Raw genomic sequence first — 18,822 nt, 5'->3', positions numbered from 1 at the left:
AGGTGTGAAACAGCTGAGAGGAGCTGAGAGGGCGCTGGGCTCGTGCTGCGTTCAAGACATGTTGGAGAGTCAGAAATTCCAGTTTTTTTGGCAAGATTTTGCTCACTTATTGGACTGTTAGCGCCACATAGCATCTTTTTTAAAAATAAAATACAAAAGGAAAAACAAACACTTAAACCTCATGAATCCTCGTTGGTCCTCTGAGTGTGAAGGTCTTTTAACATCCCTGCACTATGAAACAGCCCCCCAGTGAAGTCCCGTCTCTGATGCAGATAATAAATGATTATTAATCAGAAGTAAACAGATGCATCGGTGTCATAATGCAGGGGGTCCTTCAGGGGGGGTCATTTTCAATCAGAATGTTTTGGTGATTTACAAACTTCCTCTAATAAAACATCTAAGAGGGGAAGAAGTCCCTTCAGTAAGGGACAAAACCTTAATAAATGTGGGTCAGTTTACGGCGTCTGTGGTGTGAAAAAGCTCGAGAAAGAGAATTAAAACGGCCGCAGAGACATGAAACGTCCGTCTGGGCTTCATTAAACAGGACTGTGTGACCAAATGAGACGTTTTAGTGAAAACGCAGCGACAGAAAAGACAGAAAAGAGTCTGATGATGAACTTTGTAGACTGATGTTGGTGCGTTAAGCTGCTCTGGCTCCTCCAGTTTATGTTCGTAGGTATAAAAACATGAAACATAATTATATAATCTAGTACAGAAGAGTAACTCTGCTGTGTGTCAGTCAATCAGTGAAGATTAAAACAGATTATTTGGGATTAACCGTGTTTGGGACTCCTGCAGAGAGGAGCCACCATCGTGTCCCATCTCTTCAATTTTAATTTAGAATTTCAGCTTTTGGGAGTTTCTCCAAAAACGTAGATTTTCTGCATCTGTTTCGTTGCTATAAAGTCGACCGGCTGCTCGTTATATCAATTAATATATTAATAATTAAATCAATTCATTAGATATTAGTTCCCCAGAGAGGAACTCATCCTTTATAGCTGCTGTAACAATATAACAGATGTACAAATCTACATTTTCAGACCAATTTATGAAGCTGAAATTCTAATTTCTTGTTTTCGCTGCACGTCCCAGTGGAAGTTCTAGTTATTCAGAGGGACAATGTTTTAATATAAATCATGATTATAAGAAACCAAATTTCATGAAAATCAGTACAGAAGCGAGTTAGAGATGAATTTTTTTTTGTTTTTTTTTTAGTGTTTCTGTAAACAAACACTAGCAGATCGTGAACCACCACCACCAACGTGTCGGACAGCAGCTGCAGGAGATCGACGTCTCTGCATGAATGGTTTGTGTTTACAGCTTCGCCCGCAGCAGTTTCCCGTCCCCACTACAGTAAAACACCCAAAACGTTCACCTGAGCAGAACAACACGACCGCTAAGTCTTTAGTTCACTGTGTCGCTGACGGTCGGGGTCAGACGTGCAGGAGACGGGAATATTTCAGCTGCTGGAGAACATTTAGCGTTTAATTATCCATTAAAATATAAAATAGCACTTATAGTCGTATGATTACCCCCCCCCACCCCCCCCACCTCCCCTCCACCTCTACCAGCTGGGAATTTCCAACTTCCAACTTTGAAGACGCAGGATCAGCCAGCGCGCCGCCTCTTCCTCCTCTGGGTCGCGGTTCTGGTTTCATCCAGAGCTTTTTGTCAGCCGCCTCCTCCGCTTATCGAGTCTCTTTGTAAAAACTAAACTCGGGGCTTCCCCTCCATGTTTTCCATCGCGTGATGGCGAGGCCGAGAGTTGGTGTGAAACGGCTCCCACAACGTCCCGTCTCCTCGCCAGCTCCTGGTGGCTGCTGGGAATTTGTTAAAACATGGTTCTGTGTTGTTAAAAGTTTTAATATTTTCAAGCTGCTTGTCTGAAGCACTATGAACATGCCAGGTCCTCAACAGCACATCCCATCTTTTTCAAAATATCACCATGATTTACCGCCAACGCGTCGTCTTCTACCTGATTTATCTTCGTCTGAGAACCACAGCTCCGCCTCTTTTACTCCTCATCCTCCAGCATCGGGACGAGTTTGTGGCCGTCGTCCTCTTCTGGTTTATGACAGGAGGGAAAATCTAAGTTCTTCCTCCTCCTCTTCTTCTTCTTCGCCACCCTCGGTCGCCTCAGGTTCCCTTTAGTGGACGTCCCTCACCAGGAGGACGCAGCACGTCGGCGAGGACCAGAAGATGAGACATGGGAGGAGCGCGTACACACACACACACTACTAGCTATCCTCCTCTTCCTCTGCAGGCTCTGCTAACACAAGTCCAAGCGACTGCTACTCCGCCCCGGCTGCTTCGGCCCCGTCTTCCTCCCCCTCGTCTCCCTCCAGGTGTTGTTTGTCCGTGTAAATGTCCCTGACCAGGAGGACTCTGGTGAGGAGGCTCTCCAGGATCTGTCGCTCCAGCGGCGTAGAGCTGAACCATAGTGGGTCGTCGGGGCCGCAGGCCGGATCCGGCTGAATGTAGAAGACGTCCAGTCGCTCCCGCAACAACGGCGGGCTGGAGAGAGGGAGGGAGGAGAGAGGGAGGGGAGGGAGGAGAGAGTGAAAGTGAAATGAAGCAAGTAAGAAGTGAGAGATGGTGAGAAAAAAGGAGAGAAAGCGAGCAGATAAGACGGCGTGGGAGGGTTAGAAAGAAAAAAGATAGAAAAACAGATATTAAGACACAAACAAGAGAAAACGTACAAAAAGGGGAGAAAAGATTTAAAGAATAAAGAAAAGAGGAGGAGGAGGAATAAGGGGGGAGGTGGGGGAGAGAAAGAGTGGGAAGTGTGAGTCTTATTCTGAGTTTCTTTCTCTTCTTTTTATGGTCTTGTGTGGTATTTTAAGTCCTCATATTTAAACAGTCAGCACTGTGGCTCAGGATGTGAACAGCAATGAGTTTAATCACAGGACTCAGAAATCCAAATAAAAAACAAACCGGTTTTAGTCAGAATATCAAGCAAAGCAACTCGTGATCAGCACGTTCGCCATATTTTACTACTTTACTTTTGTTTCCCTTTTATTTTTTAAAGAATTAAATATTGTTGATTATGTATAAAATATGTGTATAAAAGGTTTGTGAGCCACCATTTTGAAGCCTCGTTCGGCTTTATGGGCGTCACCATGTTGGTTTTTTGGAGCCAGAATTGAGGTTTTGCAGGTTTAAGTCACCTGAGCACCTTTTTTTTTTAATGATGACTACAGTCTACCGCCACCTGCTGGTGTGCAGAGTTACTTCCTCAGGAAACATGAGGCCATGCAGTCGGCCTTCACCTCTGCTGCTTCTTTAATGTCGGTTTGGTGCGTCAGAGGCTTAAATCAATAGATTCATGGGTAAAATAACCAACAGCTGCAGCCCTAGGTTTGATGTCATAAAGAGGGACAGTGACGGGTGAGATAAAGGACATTAAAGACATTGAACCCACCATTTGGACCTGTAGAGGTCGTACAGGTGACACTCGTGCTTCTTCACTGGGCAGCGTGTAGTGGAGCCTCCCGAGTCTTCGTCCTGATCGCCGTCCTCCAACTGACGCTTCCTCTTCCTCGACTCTGTTTGCACTGAAGGACCACAAGACAAAAAAAAACACAAACTCAAACCTCGGACGTAACGAGTACAAGTGCCACTCGTCTTCGCTCTCACATCCCCAGCCAATATTTACGCTGAAGTCTCGGCGCAGCGATGCTTTGCCTGACGTCTTCTGGTCTGACATTTGCTGGTGTTACTTTCCTAAAGAGGAAAATCTTAATCCTTAATTTCAGTGTATTTATTATGCTGCGATACTGAAAGTCACCACTAGTGGAGGACTGGTGCTTTAGTAAAGGGAGTGAAAGCTATAAGAGCTCAAGAAGAAGAACATGGAGCAGAAGAAGAGTGAACACACGTTTTCTTCTTCGTTCAGACGACCAGAACCTTTTTTTGAGTAACTACAGACGTCATTTCCCTGAATCCCACCGGTTTGTTCCTTCATCTGTGCGGCTTCATAACCAAGTTTTTAAACACCATGAACAACAGGATGTCAAATGTCACAGCTTGTTCCAACGTATATATTTACGTTCACCACAGCTGGATGATCCCGTCCTGCCGATAATCTGCGATACACAAACTGATAAAAACGCCGCGCGCACGTCGGCGTGTTCTCACCATGGTGATCCTGAGAGATGGAAGGCACGCGGATGCAGACGGTGGTCTCCTTGGTGACAGGATGGACGGTGTCGGGGCCGTAGACGTTGGCGAAGGAGAGGCGGAGGTGCTGCTCCACGGTGCGCAGGCCGAAGTATTTGGTGTTCAGGTAAACCAGAGAGCGCAGCAGGGCGGCGGGACTCTGCTCCCCGAGCTGCTGGCTGCTCCACAGGCTCTGCTCCTCCACTCGACCCCACAGCGAGCCTGCGGGGACAAACACACCCGCCGGCATCCAACATGGAGATTACAGGTGCAGTGACGGGTATCATCCTCATTCACTGTTCTTTTATTAACTCAGGACATTTGATGATTTAAAATTACTCATTTTAAATAGATAATAACTTGAATTGTTGTTTTTCCTGTTAGTGTCCTCATATTTCATTAGTGCAATCACAACGAATCAGGATGTGAACAGCAAAAAGTTATAATCACTGGACACAGTTTAGAGCAACACTGAGGTAACTGCATATTCACTGCACTTTCTGATCATATAAATACACCATCTGTTGTCTGTTTTTAATGTATTTTCTGCCATTTTCATGTATTTTTTACTGTAAGGCGACCTTGAGTGCCTTGAAAGTCGCATATAACTAAAATATATTATTATTATTCTTAATGTGAAATTCACATACAAAGTTTTTGGACACGATTCTGAGGTCCGTCAACAGATGCGACTCTCCACAGTGTGTTTTTTAAGATTTTGTTTTCATGCTTTATTAAAATAGTTCAGCTTCAGAGTGACAGGAAATACAGAGGTAAAAAGTAAAAAGGTTTTAAATGACAGAATCTCAGCTGACTCTCAAAACCTCCTTGATATTTCTAAGTCTGTATAATGTGTCAGAGTTTGTGTGTTTAAACTGTAAATTAATTCAAAAGCTGTTAAATATGTCCACGCTGTGTTAATGAGGGTTACTGTGTTTCATCCTCAGCCACATTTTCTAATTGAGCAGAACTTGATTCTTCATTATTGTCTATTTACACACGTTTTGTTATTCTGATTTTCTGAATTAATAACTTCATGTTGCAGCTTCATAAGCAGCAGTTTGTTTGTGCATCTTTAGTTTTTCACGGCTTTAGAAGTGAAGCTGCTCATCAGGAGGAAACATTGTGAGCTGATCTCAAATTAAAATATTACAAACATTTAAAGATAAAAACATGAATATTCTCTATTCTGTCTGATGTTTTTCTTCCATCTTAGCTATCAGAGATGAATATACAGATCAATATGTTTAATTGATGGTCCCAAATCTCAAAACATGTGCAGACTCACCATCAGGCAGCACGCTGGGCTGCCAGTCCTTCAGGACCTTGTTGAGCTCCTCGCCAAACTGCTGGTAGCACGGGTCGCTGAACAGGTCATCCTTCCGGCCTTTGGCATGAAGATGCTTTAAAAACAGATTAAAAACTCATATTAGAACAAAAAAAAAGGTTGATTATACGAGGCGGTTTGTGAGAAAACAAAACCTTAGTGTCCTCATATATTTAAAAAACCATCATCACTGTTTTTCAGAATGTGAACAGCAAAGAGTTTATAATCACTGGACACACAAATCTGCAGATTCACAATAAAAGCAGCCTAAAAAAACAGTTTGGTTGCTGCTAAAAGTCCTCACTTCTGCAAAAACCCACAGATTAACAAAGAGGGGAACAAAGGAGTGAGCTACAGCAGGCCCAAGACACTTTAGAAACACTTTAAACCAACATTTCTTGATCAAACTTTCCAGAAATGAATCAAATCTTTAAAAATCTGTTGGTTTTTACTCACAAATAAAGTCACTCTTACATCTTTCTGCCAGAATAATCAGAATAGTCGCTCTGTGTGGGGCTGCGGACGCTCCTGCGCTCTGCTCTGCTGCCATGCTGCTGCTCACATGTGAGAGCAGGAGGGAGAGAGGGTGCACCAGTATTAAGTGTCCCACTGGAAACACCCAGCCCACATTTAGTTCCTACCTCCAAAATGACTACAGATGGGATTTTAATAGAACAAAAGGGAAAGTTAACTTCTTCTTATATTAATATGTTTTTATAACAATGTACATTATTATTATTATTATTATCTGCTACTTTAAGACAGTTAACTTACATTAAGACAATTATTTTTTCTGTTACAAGTTTTCTTACATTTTTTTGTTTAAATATTCAAATGATTGATTGAAATTAATGATTGTCTAATTGAATATATGCTAATTTGCATACATTTATAGAACAGAAATCTTAACTTTGGCTTTAATACATTAATAAAATGAAACTTCAATTTTGAACCTGACTTTATCCAAATGTTGAACATCTTTTTTTTTTTTTTAAATTGCTGCATAAAACAGAAATTACTGTCAACAGCTATAAAAATATTTTTTAGTAAGTGAAATGTTCTATAAATCAGGCTCTGAATGACACATGAATAAACCCCTTTGTAAAAACCTTTAACCAGAATATAGAGGAGAATAAAACCTGAGAGTTTGGTGTCTGTAAGAGCCGTGAAGTGAAGATTTCTGGTTCAGAGTGAGAAAAAAAAAACACTAATTTTGAGAAAACGGCCTTAAAACATGTGAATTTAAGAGAAAACTACCAACATAAATAGACACAGTGAAGTAAAATAAACACCTAAACGTGTATTTTGGTTGTTTTCTTTCCACTAGACTCAAAAAATGTTTTTGCCTGTGATGCAACTGGGAAACTAATCATTCACACATCATCTGGAGCAGGTCCAGGCTCAGAGTTCAGCCCATGGACACTTCTACCTGCGGGCTGGAGGAGCCAGGTATCGAACCACCTTTTAAATGAGCGTCCATGTCTTGGCACCAACCTGCTGGATCCCCAGACAGAGGTAGAGGATGCTGTCGGGGGAGTAGCGCTCCCCACCGGGCCTGCAGACCTCCCTGACGAACCGGGACAGAGCGACGTTCAGCTCCTCTGGACTCAGCAGCAACAGGTTACTCTTAAACCGGGCTGCAGGAGACGGGAACACATTAGCAAACACACCCGTCGTGTTTCCTCCTACTACTGATCCAGGGCTGTCAGGTAAACCCGGTTCGGCTTACCTGGTTTGTCGCCTTCCTTTACTTTGGCGTCATCTGACGAGGACGACAGCGTCCAGCGTTTCCAGGCGTGGATGCCGTAGCGAGCTTTGAGAGGCAGCGATCGACCCTCAGAGCGTCGGCCTGCCGGGTGGGAAGAGGAGGACGAGGCTAGATCTGAACCCTCCTCTACCGCCTGCCGCTTGTTCCCCTGCGACACAAACACACCGATTACGACAAATCGTGTTTCCTAGAGAGACTTTTTAGTTTTTAGAGGCCTTTAATTTGAAGCTGGCAGCTTTATTTCTCAAACTCCAAACCGTAAACATAGTGTTTGGTGTTTCAGAATCGTGACCACGTGTTTATTATTGTGACAACAAAGGTCCGGTGTATCTCAAACAGACACTCCGGGGGGGCGTCAGTATTTCACGACCTGGAAATGAGATCCATTTGGGACGAAGTGGAGGCCGAAACAGCTGCTCCAAGCTTTGACACACTAAAGGACGTGACGAATCGGTGAGATTTGCCCTCGGCTGAGAACACGTTATTAACACGGACACCTCCAGTGACTGAAATCAGACAATAACACTTTTGGTGAGTAAAAATGGCAAAATTATATTGTTAATTTTATTAAATTAAAGTGATGAAAATGTACATTATGTTTAGTTCGCAGCACAGTAGATAACAGGGAGCAGGAGTTTATCCAAAGTCATTTCTTTCCCTCAGTTTGTGTCGATCATCCCTCATCGATTAACTGAGACCCAGTTTTTTGTTTGATTACTGTTTTTCATTTAAGTGGTGGTAGACAGCAGTCAATAAATACATTAATGAACAGAATTAAAAGACCATTAAATACTTTTTAAGGCCTTTTATTAATTGATATGAATGTTTTAGCCGCCCTGAATATACATGTGTGTGTTCATACTTGTCTCCTGGGCTGCGGTCGAGGCGCCGACTCCTCCAACTCCTCCTTCTCCTCTGCCAGGACTGGAGGTAGAGAGAAGCCCATGTCCTCGTCCATCCCCTCCAGGACGGGAACAGGCTCCGAGGCTGGGACAGGAAACAACATCCGTTTGTTAGATGGTGAAAATATGATCACTTATTTGAGACCAAAGGGGAGGACTGAAGTGAGATCAGTGGGTTAGTGACGCCTTAACCCATAAAAACCCAAGGTGACACAGGTGCCACAGACCTTTTAAGTATTCTGGAAGTTTCTCTTTACAGTTTTACCTTTGCATTTAACTCAAGAAGTCCCTCAGTGACAGATACTGAACTTCCTGGTGCAGTCATTAGATTTCCAAAATGTTGGTCTGCCTGATTAAAACCAGCTGATTTTAAATGGCTTGTTTAACAGTTCTAATCCTGTCCTAGATTATATGAACCTGTCCTGACCATATTTTATGAAAAAGATATGAAACAGCTTCTAAAAATAAAGCTGTGACATATTTAACATTTCAGATCTTGGACAGTCGGGGGAGTGTCTCATAAATAAGTTCAGAGGTGTGCTCCTTGAGCTCCATTTAGTCGGTTTAATATCCCCCATAGTTTTACTCACAGGAGAAAAGGGTTCTTATGGTTTTAAGTTTTCAGTGTCATGAACGTGGTTTTTTTTCAGCGTGGCTAAATCACCACGGTAACAGATGCTGCAAACTGAACCTGCTCTGAACCAGATCACGCTCAGAGAGTTTTCCACCTCTAATGGCTCTTAAAGTCGCCGCCCTCTTTCCACGAGCGACGCAGACTCTCTGCTGTGCAGTTAAAAGCAACGCAGACTTCGGTAGCTTCGGGTTGTCGTGGTTACCTACAGCATTCAGTCAGCGATGCGGAAAATCTCTAATATTACAAAACGATCCGCAGCGGGTCGTCCTCGAAGGCTCGGCAGACCTCTGTGGATTACGTTTTTAATGTTCGGTCCCGATTAGGAAACTGATTCGTCTATTGGTGTTAATCACAGATATTAATATTTAATCTAGGAAATTCATTTCACTTCTATTTGGACAAAAATTAAAGCGACTTCCATGTTTTATTCTTTCTGGGACAGAATCAGACCTGAACGCACTCGAGTCTGTTTAAATCTGCTGCACTAAATGAGAGCTGCTAGAAATAAACAGGACTGAGAGTCACTGAGTGGTAAAATAAATATATTCAACAATCTTTATATTCTTCATATTTCTCCGCTATAACGACCCGCTTCTCCCTCCGAAGTAGAAGCACACGATCAAAAGCTACTTTATTTTTGTGTTATCTTTAAGTCTTAACTGCTAAAATATTCAGAAACTTAGTGCAGAAGAAGAGTCTCCTCTTATGTGGACGATCACAGAGCCTGAAGCAGAAAGTTAACAGAGACGGTCGATAACAAAATGTCTGCTCGCACTGTCAGTAATCCTTTTTGGCCGCATTTCTAAACTGAATTAGTGACAGATGACGCCGTGTCGGGGTCGGACAGACGGACAAATAGATAAACAGATAAACATTCAGTGGTGGAAACAGACGGAGATTTAAAAATCATGGCTTCCTCATGTTTGAGACTCAAACCGTCAAGTTTTGACTCAAACTTTGTCTTTAAATACATTTGCTCATGATAATAACAATAAATAACGATGAAGAATTCTTAAAAACATGCAGCTGTGCTCATTGTTTACTGGTTTCACTGACTTTCAAGACTTTTTTATTATGTATTATTTGTCCATTTATCTGAAAACCCCTGAGGAGATGAATAAAGTATCTAATAATAATCTTTATAGAGCACTTTTCTTGATAACAAAGTGCTTTAAAAAACAAAATAAAACCAGAGAAGGCAGTTAAAATGAGAATAAAACCGAACAACATGAGCAGATAGGAAGTATAAATAATAAAAATAAAATAAAATAGGAGCACTCTCTGCTCATTAAGGCCCGGCACAGCCACAGCACGTCACACCGGGCCAGAGGAAACAAATGAGTACCATTCCTAAAAAGGTTTATTTCTGGACGGGTTAATGACCTCACACTCCTCCTCTGGTGAGAAATAACCACAGGGAGGAGTTTTAGTTCAAAAACCACGAAGTCCGTCGTTGTTATATACAAACTTGGAGATCAGAGTCTGTCGGCAGACCGACGATCTCGTACGGCTCTAATGTGGTGACGGTGAGCGTTAGTGAGCGGATCAGAGCTACGTGTACAGCAGGTGTGTCACCTTGAGGGAAGTCTGCCTCCAAGTCCAGATCAGCCTCGTACTTCTCCTCCTCCTCCTCCTCTTCCTCCTGCTCCTGCTCCTCCTCCTGCTGCTGCTGCTGCTCCTTCTCCTCCACCTCTTCCTCCTGCTGCTGCTGATCCTCCTTCTTCTCCTCCACCTCTTCCTCCTGCTGCTGATCCTCCTTCTTCTCCTCCTCCTGCTGCTGCTGCTGCTCCTCCTCTTCCTCTTGCTGCTGATCCTCCTTCTTCTCCTCCTCCTGCTGCTGCTGCTCCTCCTCCTTCTCCTCCTCCTCTTCCTGCTGCTGCTGCTCCTCCTTCTTCTCCTCCTTCTGCTCTTCCTGCTGCTGCTCCTCCTCCTTTTCCTCAGAGCTGCTGCTGCTGCTGGAGGACTCCTCCCCTCCCTGCTCCTTCTTAACCTCCACCGGCTTCACATCTGAAAACACACAAACAGGAGCAAAACCAGATGAAGTGACCGAACATCTGCCATCAATACTGAAACAAAGTCGCCCCCCGATCGTTACCGTCGATCGGTGTTTCCTACAGACTGTTTTCTTTTTTTACGCAATCCAAAAAACTCCCACGCCAACTTTTTTCGGGTGTCTCGCTCTCGTCTGTCATCTCCAACATGATTTTGTGCAGCGGTAACATTAGCAGCCACACACACAGAGGTGAGAAGAAACAAAGGAAATTAATTTAAACTATTTTATCATGTGTGTATTAATGATAAATGATATCAATATTTCATTTTTTAAAACATCACAGTTATTGTCAATAGCTATATACTGATGTTTTGTTCTGGACGTCTACATAAGTATTACTTGGCATTTTAAGGACTTTTGATGTTGCAGAGTTGTTTTTTTTAACCATAATCATCACATATTTGATCACCAATGTTTTAATCCACCCCTCACATGGCCGTACCTGGCTTCTGGTCCTCTGCGATCATCTCAGCCATGGACAGCAGGTCGGCCTCCAGGGGGTCAGAGGGCACCTTGTTCTTCAGCTCGTTGATGGTCTGGACGATCTGCTCTGTCCCCTGCAGGGTGGTGGGCAGGAACACAGGCACGGGAACCTGGACGGGACGGGACGTGGTTAATTCATGTACAGGATAATTAATGTGTGTTCAAGACTGAAGGATCATGTCTTACCGGTACAGGCAGAGAGACTGGAGTGGGAGTGACCTGGGAATACATGTTCATGGGCACGGGGATGAAGACGGGCACAGGTATGGGTACAGGAATATACTCCCTCTTCACACCGTCGTCTACGTCTGTGGACACAGATACGCCGAGACAAATCAGACCATGCAATAATAATAATAATAATAATAATAATAAGGGTGAACAGCAGGGGCTGGTTGCACAAAGCACCTGAGGTTGGGATTTTCCTTAAAATTTGATTTAAGGTTTCCTGAAAGCTAAATGAGTTGCAGACAATACCCCAAGACTTTTCCTTAAGCTTTCCTTAACATGTTCACTAGCATATTTAAGGTTTTCTCCGTATCTTGGTGTTATATTTAAGGAATCCCATCACCGGCTGCACAAAAGATCTGAGCAACAGAGGATGGAGATGATGTGACGCTACACACTCCTGTGAGTGTTTAAGCTCCTCATTGTCTTTAGAGGGACTTGTGACAGATTTCAGGATTCTTTTTCCTTGTTTTTTTTAAATCTTAGCATGATCCGGCTCCCGCTCATATAAATGATCTGCTAATTCCCCACAAGCCGGATCTCTACTTGAGCTCTTCTGGCAGATGGAGCTCTAAAAGTTGCTCCAAAGCTTCGTCCTGTCACCGAGGCTGACCGGGCCCTGCTGTCCGGGCTCCTCCACTGTGGAGCTCCCTGCCAAAGAGCTTTTCTCTGATCTGATTTGTTGCATTGGTTTTCATTTCTACATGATCTGGATCTTATTCACTTATTAACCTTCTGTTATCTCATTGTTTTCTGCTGAAACCTTTATTGTCGTGAAATAGGTTCACATTTCCACCGTTCCTGTAGGTGGAGTCATGGAGATCATAGTTTAGTGTGTGAATGAGAGAGAGAGAGGGAGAGGGAGAGGGAGAGGGAGAGTTAACCAACGCTATGATGCCATTGCATCCCTGGACGGTTGTCAGGGCGGTTGCCATGCGGCGCTGTGAAAAAGCCTTTAGTGCAACATTTCCTGTTTCAGGGAAACTCACTCTCTCTACTGTGGTGAGATCATCAGGCTGATGGAGGAGAGGGAGGGTAGGAGAATAAAAACTTAAAAGGCACCTCTGACTCTATCTTAACCACCACACGGGCGAGTTAAATAAATAAAATTAATGCATCCCAAGAAGAGGATCCGCTACCCGGAGAGCCTGATGGATACACTAAACGATGAGCGATTGATTTTACACTTTAGATCGGACCTGCAGTGACTTCCCGACCATCCCGTTCGATCACTCTGCTGTCCAGCTGTGCTCTTTCGGCTGTGTTTGCTCTACAGTTTCATGCTACAGGGTTTCTCCTGCCAGTAAGAGACGAGGTGTTTAATGTCCAAAAGTCAACGGTGAGCCGAGTCCTTCACCGAGTTTCAGACGCCCTCATCCGTCCGCCGAACATCGTGGTGAACTTTAATGTTGCTGACAGCAGCATCTACATCAGGATTCAGGACAGTTTTACTGTCGGATTTATTTTATTGTCGTCCTCTAGAGGTTTAATCTTTTCCTCCTCTGACAAATCTGGTTTTCTTGTGTTCTTTTCTTCCTACAGACAAACTTTAAGGGGTGATAATGAACACCAGCGAGCTGGTCATTACTTCAAAATGAACCCCAAGAGGATGATGCATCATCTTGAATAATTCGTAGTAAACAGCTTTAAACTAAAGAAACCAACAATTTGACACAAAATACTGACTTACTGCTTGAGCTGCATCCATAGCAACCTTGACTGACTAATCAGAAATATTAGAAAATAGTGTCTGACCAATCAGAATCGAGTATTCGACAAAGCCGTGTAATAAAAGGTGAGGAGGTAACAGGTAGCACAACCACAATGGACTCTCCATGGAAACTGAATTTCATTGCAGTAAAATCTCTTAATGTTTCTCCTTAACTAAGGAAAACACCTCAGCTAAGGAGAACTTAAACCTGAAGTGTCACACTTAAGGAGGAATTTTAAAGTGTTTTGTGCAACCAGCCCACTCGTGTGTGGAAAAACAAAAACACTCTTCATTGTCCTCACCTGTCTGTAGGAGTTTGCTCTGCATGTGTGGCTTGCAGTAGGTAGCCTTGGTCAGGGTGAGCGGCTTGCAGAGCACCGCCTTGTTCTTGACGTCTCTCATTAAACCTCCGCCAGCGTACGCCACAGTGCTCTGGTTCACCAGCTGCAACACGGCAGAGAAACAGAGTGTGAACGTACAAATGTAATTAAAAACAGAAACAAACACAGTTGCTTGTGAAATTACAAAATGAACGTTTATTACATGGAAAACAACAACAAAACAGTAAGTAATTAAAAGTCTGGCAAAACAGAAAATATAATTAACTGGTTAAAGACAAAGCAACAACTAATGTTTCATCATTTCAGAGCAAACTGTGTGACACATTTTCCAAATTCTTACTCACCCCAAGTTTGGCTCCTTGCAGGTCTAACCCTGCAAAGAGGAAAATGAAATAAATCAAATCTGACACACACGGGACACATACTAAGGTTCAGATAACGTTAATCAATTCCCCAGTATTTGTACCCAGGCTGCTGTTCTCCGGGCCTTTCTGCGTGACCATGATGGGCTCGTTCTGCTGACAGTAGAACTTCAACAGACACTCCTGGTCACAGAAATGCTTCATCTCCGCCCTCCACATCACAGACTCCGTCAGGTTTCCCTGCACCTTGCAGCAGTCACACCTCGCCGCCTGGTGGCCACAACGGGAAGGTCTCAGAACATACACTCAAAAAATAAAAATAAAATAATATTCCTCTGTGCACACACACTTGTTATTATCTATTATTAAACAAGGATACAGTGGGGATGATGTTTGCCCTACAGATGGTACAGTAGGTATCCTGTATGTCCATGAGTGATAATAACATGGCAGGTAATGTCGGAGTATATTTATTCAATATATATATTCAATCATTACTTTTAATTGAATCTAATTTATTAATCTTATAAGTAACATTTTCTTTCTGTGGTCACATTAGTTTTATGTCATTATTGTCTTTTGTTATATTATTAAATATTATTTTGTTTGTTTGTTGACTGTATATAAGAACTGGATGAAGCCACTGAGGCGTCACCCGCTGGTTTGTAGGCCGACGTTTTGAAGCCTCAAGTTTGGCTTCACAGGCGTCGCCATCTTGTTTTTTTTGGAGCCAGAAGTGATTTCCCGAAGAACACATCTGATTGGTTGGTAAAAAAAAATGTATTACAAAGGAAAACACCCCGAGTATGAGTGGACCGACCTTGTAGTACCAGTCGTTAAACTTCTTGGCACAGGTCTCGCCGCAGAAGTCTCGAGTCATGCCGCCGAGCTGCCGGGTCACACCTCTCTTACAGAGCTGGTTACAGTGGTTACAGCTGACACACTTCAGACCCAACCTCTTGATGAAATCCTGCTTAAATAAGAGCTTACAGCCTGGAACAAAAGACGGAACAAAAGACGGAAGATGATGAATGAACTGGAAAACAAACTCCTGAACACACGACTGCAGGGGCCTGTTTTCATAGAGTTAAAGACACATCAGAAGAAAAGGCACAGAAATACCATCAGTTTCTCTGATCGTTTCAAAACTGTCGAGAATATTTCTCAGGTTTGTAGAGCACCTTGAGATGAAGATGAGGAGGAGGAGGAGGAGGGGATTCGTACCTTCGCTGCAGAACGGCCTCTTGACCCCGGAGAACTTGACGGTCTCGTGTAGCGTCTTCTCCTCTTGGCAGTACTCGCAGAACGTCACGATGCAGTGCAGCTTCTTGTAGTCCTCACAGCACGCCTTACTACAGAACTGGTAGACCTTATCCTGAACACACACACACACACACACACACACATTTGGATAAATCATTACTGAACATGAAAATAACATGAAAAACTTCCATTTTCTGCACATCTCAAGGAGAACCTTGTTTTTCTTTGTAAACTTTTGGTCTATTTTTGTGCCGTTTCGTGCAAATCCCAGATGTTTGTGTGTTTTCAGGACAGGCCTTAACCATGTGACCCCCCCCCCCCATGCCTGAACCTAACCAATCAGGGATTTGATTGGTACTTACGTCGGTAGACATCACCTGACCCCTCGTCTGCGTTACCTTACATTACTTCATTACACGCCGTTGTTGTGTACTCGATTCTGATTGGTCGATAACGGCATCTCCACCATCACGATTAACAGCCATAAAATCAATTTTACATCAATATCATCGTTCTTAAGTCAGTATTTTGTCTCAAACTGTTGATTTCTTCAGTAAAAGCTGTGTAATAAGCGAGATATCAGTCTGTGTCATCTGTATAAAACTGACTCACCTCCCAATCCAGAATTTCGGGCTTCAAGCTGAAAGCTCCTCGACAGTAGTTACATTTCAGCTGGACGGTGTTGTTGGTGGTGGAGAGCGGCGTCTGTCCGTTGGTGGCTGTTTGAAGGGTGGCGTTCTGCAGGAAAAGACATCACATGGAGAAAAATGAATAAATAAATAAATAATAATAAAAAAACTCCTAATGACTTGCAGCTGCTGTGTAGCAACATCCTACTTAATGTGTCAAAACACACCACCTGGTTGTACTACACAGGTAATTAACGGAGCTAATTAGCACACTGATGTGCAAATATCTCCACGTCCACAAACGTATCATCGGACTAAATGAACTCGGCGTCATAATCCAGGATACAGTCGTGGTGGTTCCATGAAAATCGGTTTCTCATTATATGTAAATTTATGCAACATGGTGCTAAAAATTTAATCAGGTCATAGACTCCACCGAGGGAACCTGTGCTGTTTTATGTTTGTGCTGCCGTTGTATCAAATGAGTGGATGATAGCAGCTAATCTGGGTTTTATTTCATCAATAGCATCAGTAACATTTTATGAAACTGGGACACAGGAGGTCCAGTGGAAGCACCGACGATTAGTATGTCAACTTTGCTCCGATTATCTAAATTATTTATGTTTGGGTTTAGTATGCATGGACGTTTATTTTCAGCACCATCCTGCTTCACCCTCACAGCAGCTGAGCGACTGCAGGTGCACAAAAACATGGTGTTTTCATTCAGTTACACCAAAGAACTACTGTGCTTAACAGTCCAGAACACACCAGGGGGGCATGGAGGGTTGGACCGACGTCAAAACTAGTTTGATCTGAAGCCTAAGGCTAAATTTGACCATTAGGTGTTAAACTTAACCTTTGTAAATGACCCTTTAAAAACCATCCGTGTTTATCTTTGATTTACTAATTTGCTAACATGGAAGTTCATCGCTTTCTATTTTTCACTGTGGGCTTTTATTTTGAAGGACAGGTTTCCCTTGCTCGTTTTAAAAAGTCGAACTGAAGAAAGCTGACTGATAACGATCGTTGGACTACAGTACAACTCTTGGCTTTATTCTAGCTTTAGCGCCTAGCTGGAGGGGACACGAAGCTCTTGCGGTGTGTTCATGGCAGTGCAGCACTTTTATACAGGAAATACAGATTTATGAACCATCAGTCTGAGAGTTGACCACATGGTAGAAGAAACTAATTAGGCCCCCAGGAGGCGATCAGCAGGGCCCGTCGGTGTCTGGTCCGTCCAGCTGATCTCCGTTTGTTAGCGCCAGGGGCTCCATTTATAGGCTAAATCACGTTGTCATAAAGCTTTTTGCTAATGCAAGTTAGCTTTAATCTAATTTTGACTCCTTGAGTCTTTGGGACTGGTATATGAAAAGTGTTTTAAATCTGTGTTGCATAAATAAAGGATTGATTGATGATGGAATTATTGATTTTGCCACATCTGCACAGGTTGCTGATGTAGGTGAGTTTTTTTAAAATTAGCCAGAACGTCTCATTATGAGAAATGCTGGTTCTGTCGGTCCAATTAAAACCAAACAAGGTTGAGTTCATACGTCGGACCTGATCGCCCAAACCAGAAACCGACCCGACTCTTAACACATGATGCAACATCCACTAGAATGGATAGAGTGGACTTCATTTCCACTGTAAAATGTCGTAGTTTTTGTGTCTTCTGGTTTGAAATGAGAAGAAAGTCCCCACCTGGAACTTGGTAACACACGTCGAGCTGCAGAAGTTGAGGATGTTTCCCTCCGGCAGCGTGGCCTGGTACTGCGGTAATGAGTTCCTCTTACAGAAGTGACATGTTGGCTCCGTGTCTGCACAAACACAGACGTCAAACATTAAAACTCACACAGAAATACAGCTAGTACGCATGCTTGCGATTGTGCCCTTTAAAAAAAAGAAAAAGGTCCCATATTATGCAACACAAATGTGTGTCTCCAGCGTGTCTCTGAGAAAAGACCGTCCTCTCTCTTTTTCTAATGCTCCATTTTCCAGTTAATGTGTGTGAAAACGCTCAGATTAGATTTGGCTTCCTTTATGATGTCATAAGTAGGTCTTAATGATCATGTGACCTCCTCCAGCAGGCTGCAGCAGCAGCAGCTCGTGAGCAGCCACGTCCGCTATGAGAACAATAATGTGGTTTTTGAACATTAAACCACATAGAACTATTCTTAGACGACCTCCAAACACGAGTGTGAACTCGGAAATGAGCAGAATATCAGACCATTAATGCAAAGAACTGTTTCTCTTACTTATGCAGTCAATGTTTACTGATGCAACTTACATTTTGGGATTAGTAACCTTCTACAGCCCCTGGGAAATTATACGTGAGTCAGAAAAATCTCCGTTTCAAAATGTAGCCCTGCTGCTTGTGCAGTGTGGTTACTCACTGAGGAAGGAGGTCGACGCCAGCTTGCCCTTGTTCATGCAGTTGACGGAGCAGTAGGAGCCCATGGTGCCGCCCGCTCCGAGGCTGTGGAGCACCTCGCCCGTCTTGATCAGCGTTTTGCAAGTCAGGCAGCTCGCAAGTTTACTGTGAGCCTGATACGGAGACGAAAGACATCATGTCAGAACAACAACCAGCTTAATGTTTTGCAATAAAGATCGAAAGAAGTCAGTGATAAAGCCAATTGATTAAACAACAAAAACAATTCGATGTCAGCTCATTTCAATGCACAAGGTGGAGCAACAGCTGAAAAACTTTTTCAATTTTCAAGTGACCTCTACAGCGTTACCCAGAAATCCCACCGGGCACATCTGCGTCACGTTTTGGCTGCTCTGTCCGCCGCTTGGCTTCAAATCGCACTGGCAACAGTTCAGAAGCGTTTTAGAAGCGTTTTGTCGAGCTGATTAGTTGATTTGCTCAGATTTTGTTGACTTGCTTCTATTCTGTCTGTTCTAAATGTGTTTCTTGGATGTCTTTCCTGCTTTGTTGTGCTGCAGCTACAGACAGCAGCACCTCT

The 18,822-nt window shown here is 43.2% G+C and overlaps 1 protein-coding gene across 1 annotated transcript in view; it reads right to left on the bottom strand.

Annotated features, from left to right (window-relative positions):
• Window positions 1–1,175: 1,175 nt before the first annotated feature.
• zmym2 (zinc finger, MYM-type 2) overlaps window positions 1,176–18,822 on the bottom strand; it is a 33,962-nt gene continuing 16,315 nt past the window's right edge. Inside the window, exons 8-25 of the mRNA XM_070838348.1 lie at window positions 18,250–18,400; window positions 17,558–17,673; window positions 15,843–15,968; window positions 15,192–15,342; window positions 14,788–14,960; window positions 14,072–14,237; window positions 13,950–13,978; window positions 13,567–13,708; window positions 11,512–11,633; window positions 11,285–11,435; window positions 10,365–10,796; window positions 8,116–8,240; window positions 7,215–7,401; window positions 6,980–7,122; window positions 5,447–5,561; window positions 4,138–4,380; window positions 3,422–3,554; window positions 1,176–2,514 (exon numbers count right to left, since the gene is read on the bottom strand). Of these exons, the coding sequence (XP_070694449.1) occupies window positions 2,292–2,514; window positions 3,422–3,554; window positions 4,138–4,380; window positions 5,447–5,561; window positions 6,980–7,122; window positions 7,215–7,401; window positions 8,116–8,240; window positions 10,365–10,796; window positions 11,285–11,435; window positions 11,512–11,633; window positions 13,567–13,708; window positions 13,950–13,978; window positions 14,072–14,237; window positions 14,788–14,960; window positions 15,192–15,342; window positions 15,843–15,968; window positions 17,558–17,673; window positions 18,250–18,400 (2,928 nt within the window). The 3' untranslated portion in view covers window positions 1,176–2,291. The remainder of the gene's footprint in view (window positions 2,515–3,421; window positions 3,555–4,137; window positions 4,381–5,446; window positions 5,562–6,979; window positions 7,123–7,214; window positions 7,402–8,115; window positions 8,241–10,364; window positions 10,797–11,284; window positions 11,436–11,511; window positions 11,634–13,566; window positions 13,709–13,949; window positions 13,979–14,071; window positions 14,238–14,787; window positions 14,961–15,191; window positions 15,343–15,842; window positions 15,969–17,557; window positions 17,674–18,249; window positions 18,401–18,822) is intronic.

This window comes from Pempheris klunzingeri, chromosome 10 (genome assembly GCF_042242105.1).
Source record: "Pempheris klunzingeri isolate RE-2024b chromosome 10, fPemKlu1.hap1, whole genome shotgun sequence".
In the NCBI taxonomy this organism is placed as follows: domain Eukaryota; kingdom Metazoa; phylum Chordata; class Actinopteri; order Acropomatiformes; family Pempheridae; genus Pempheris; species Pempheris klunzingeri.
This window is presented reverse-complemented; position numbering and strand designations above follow the sequence as displayed.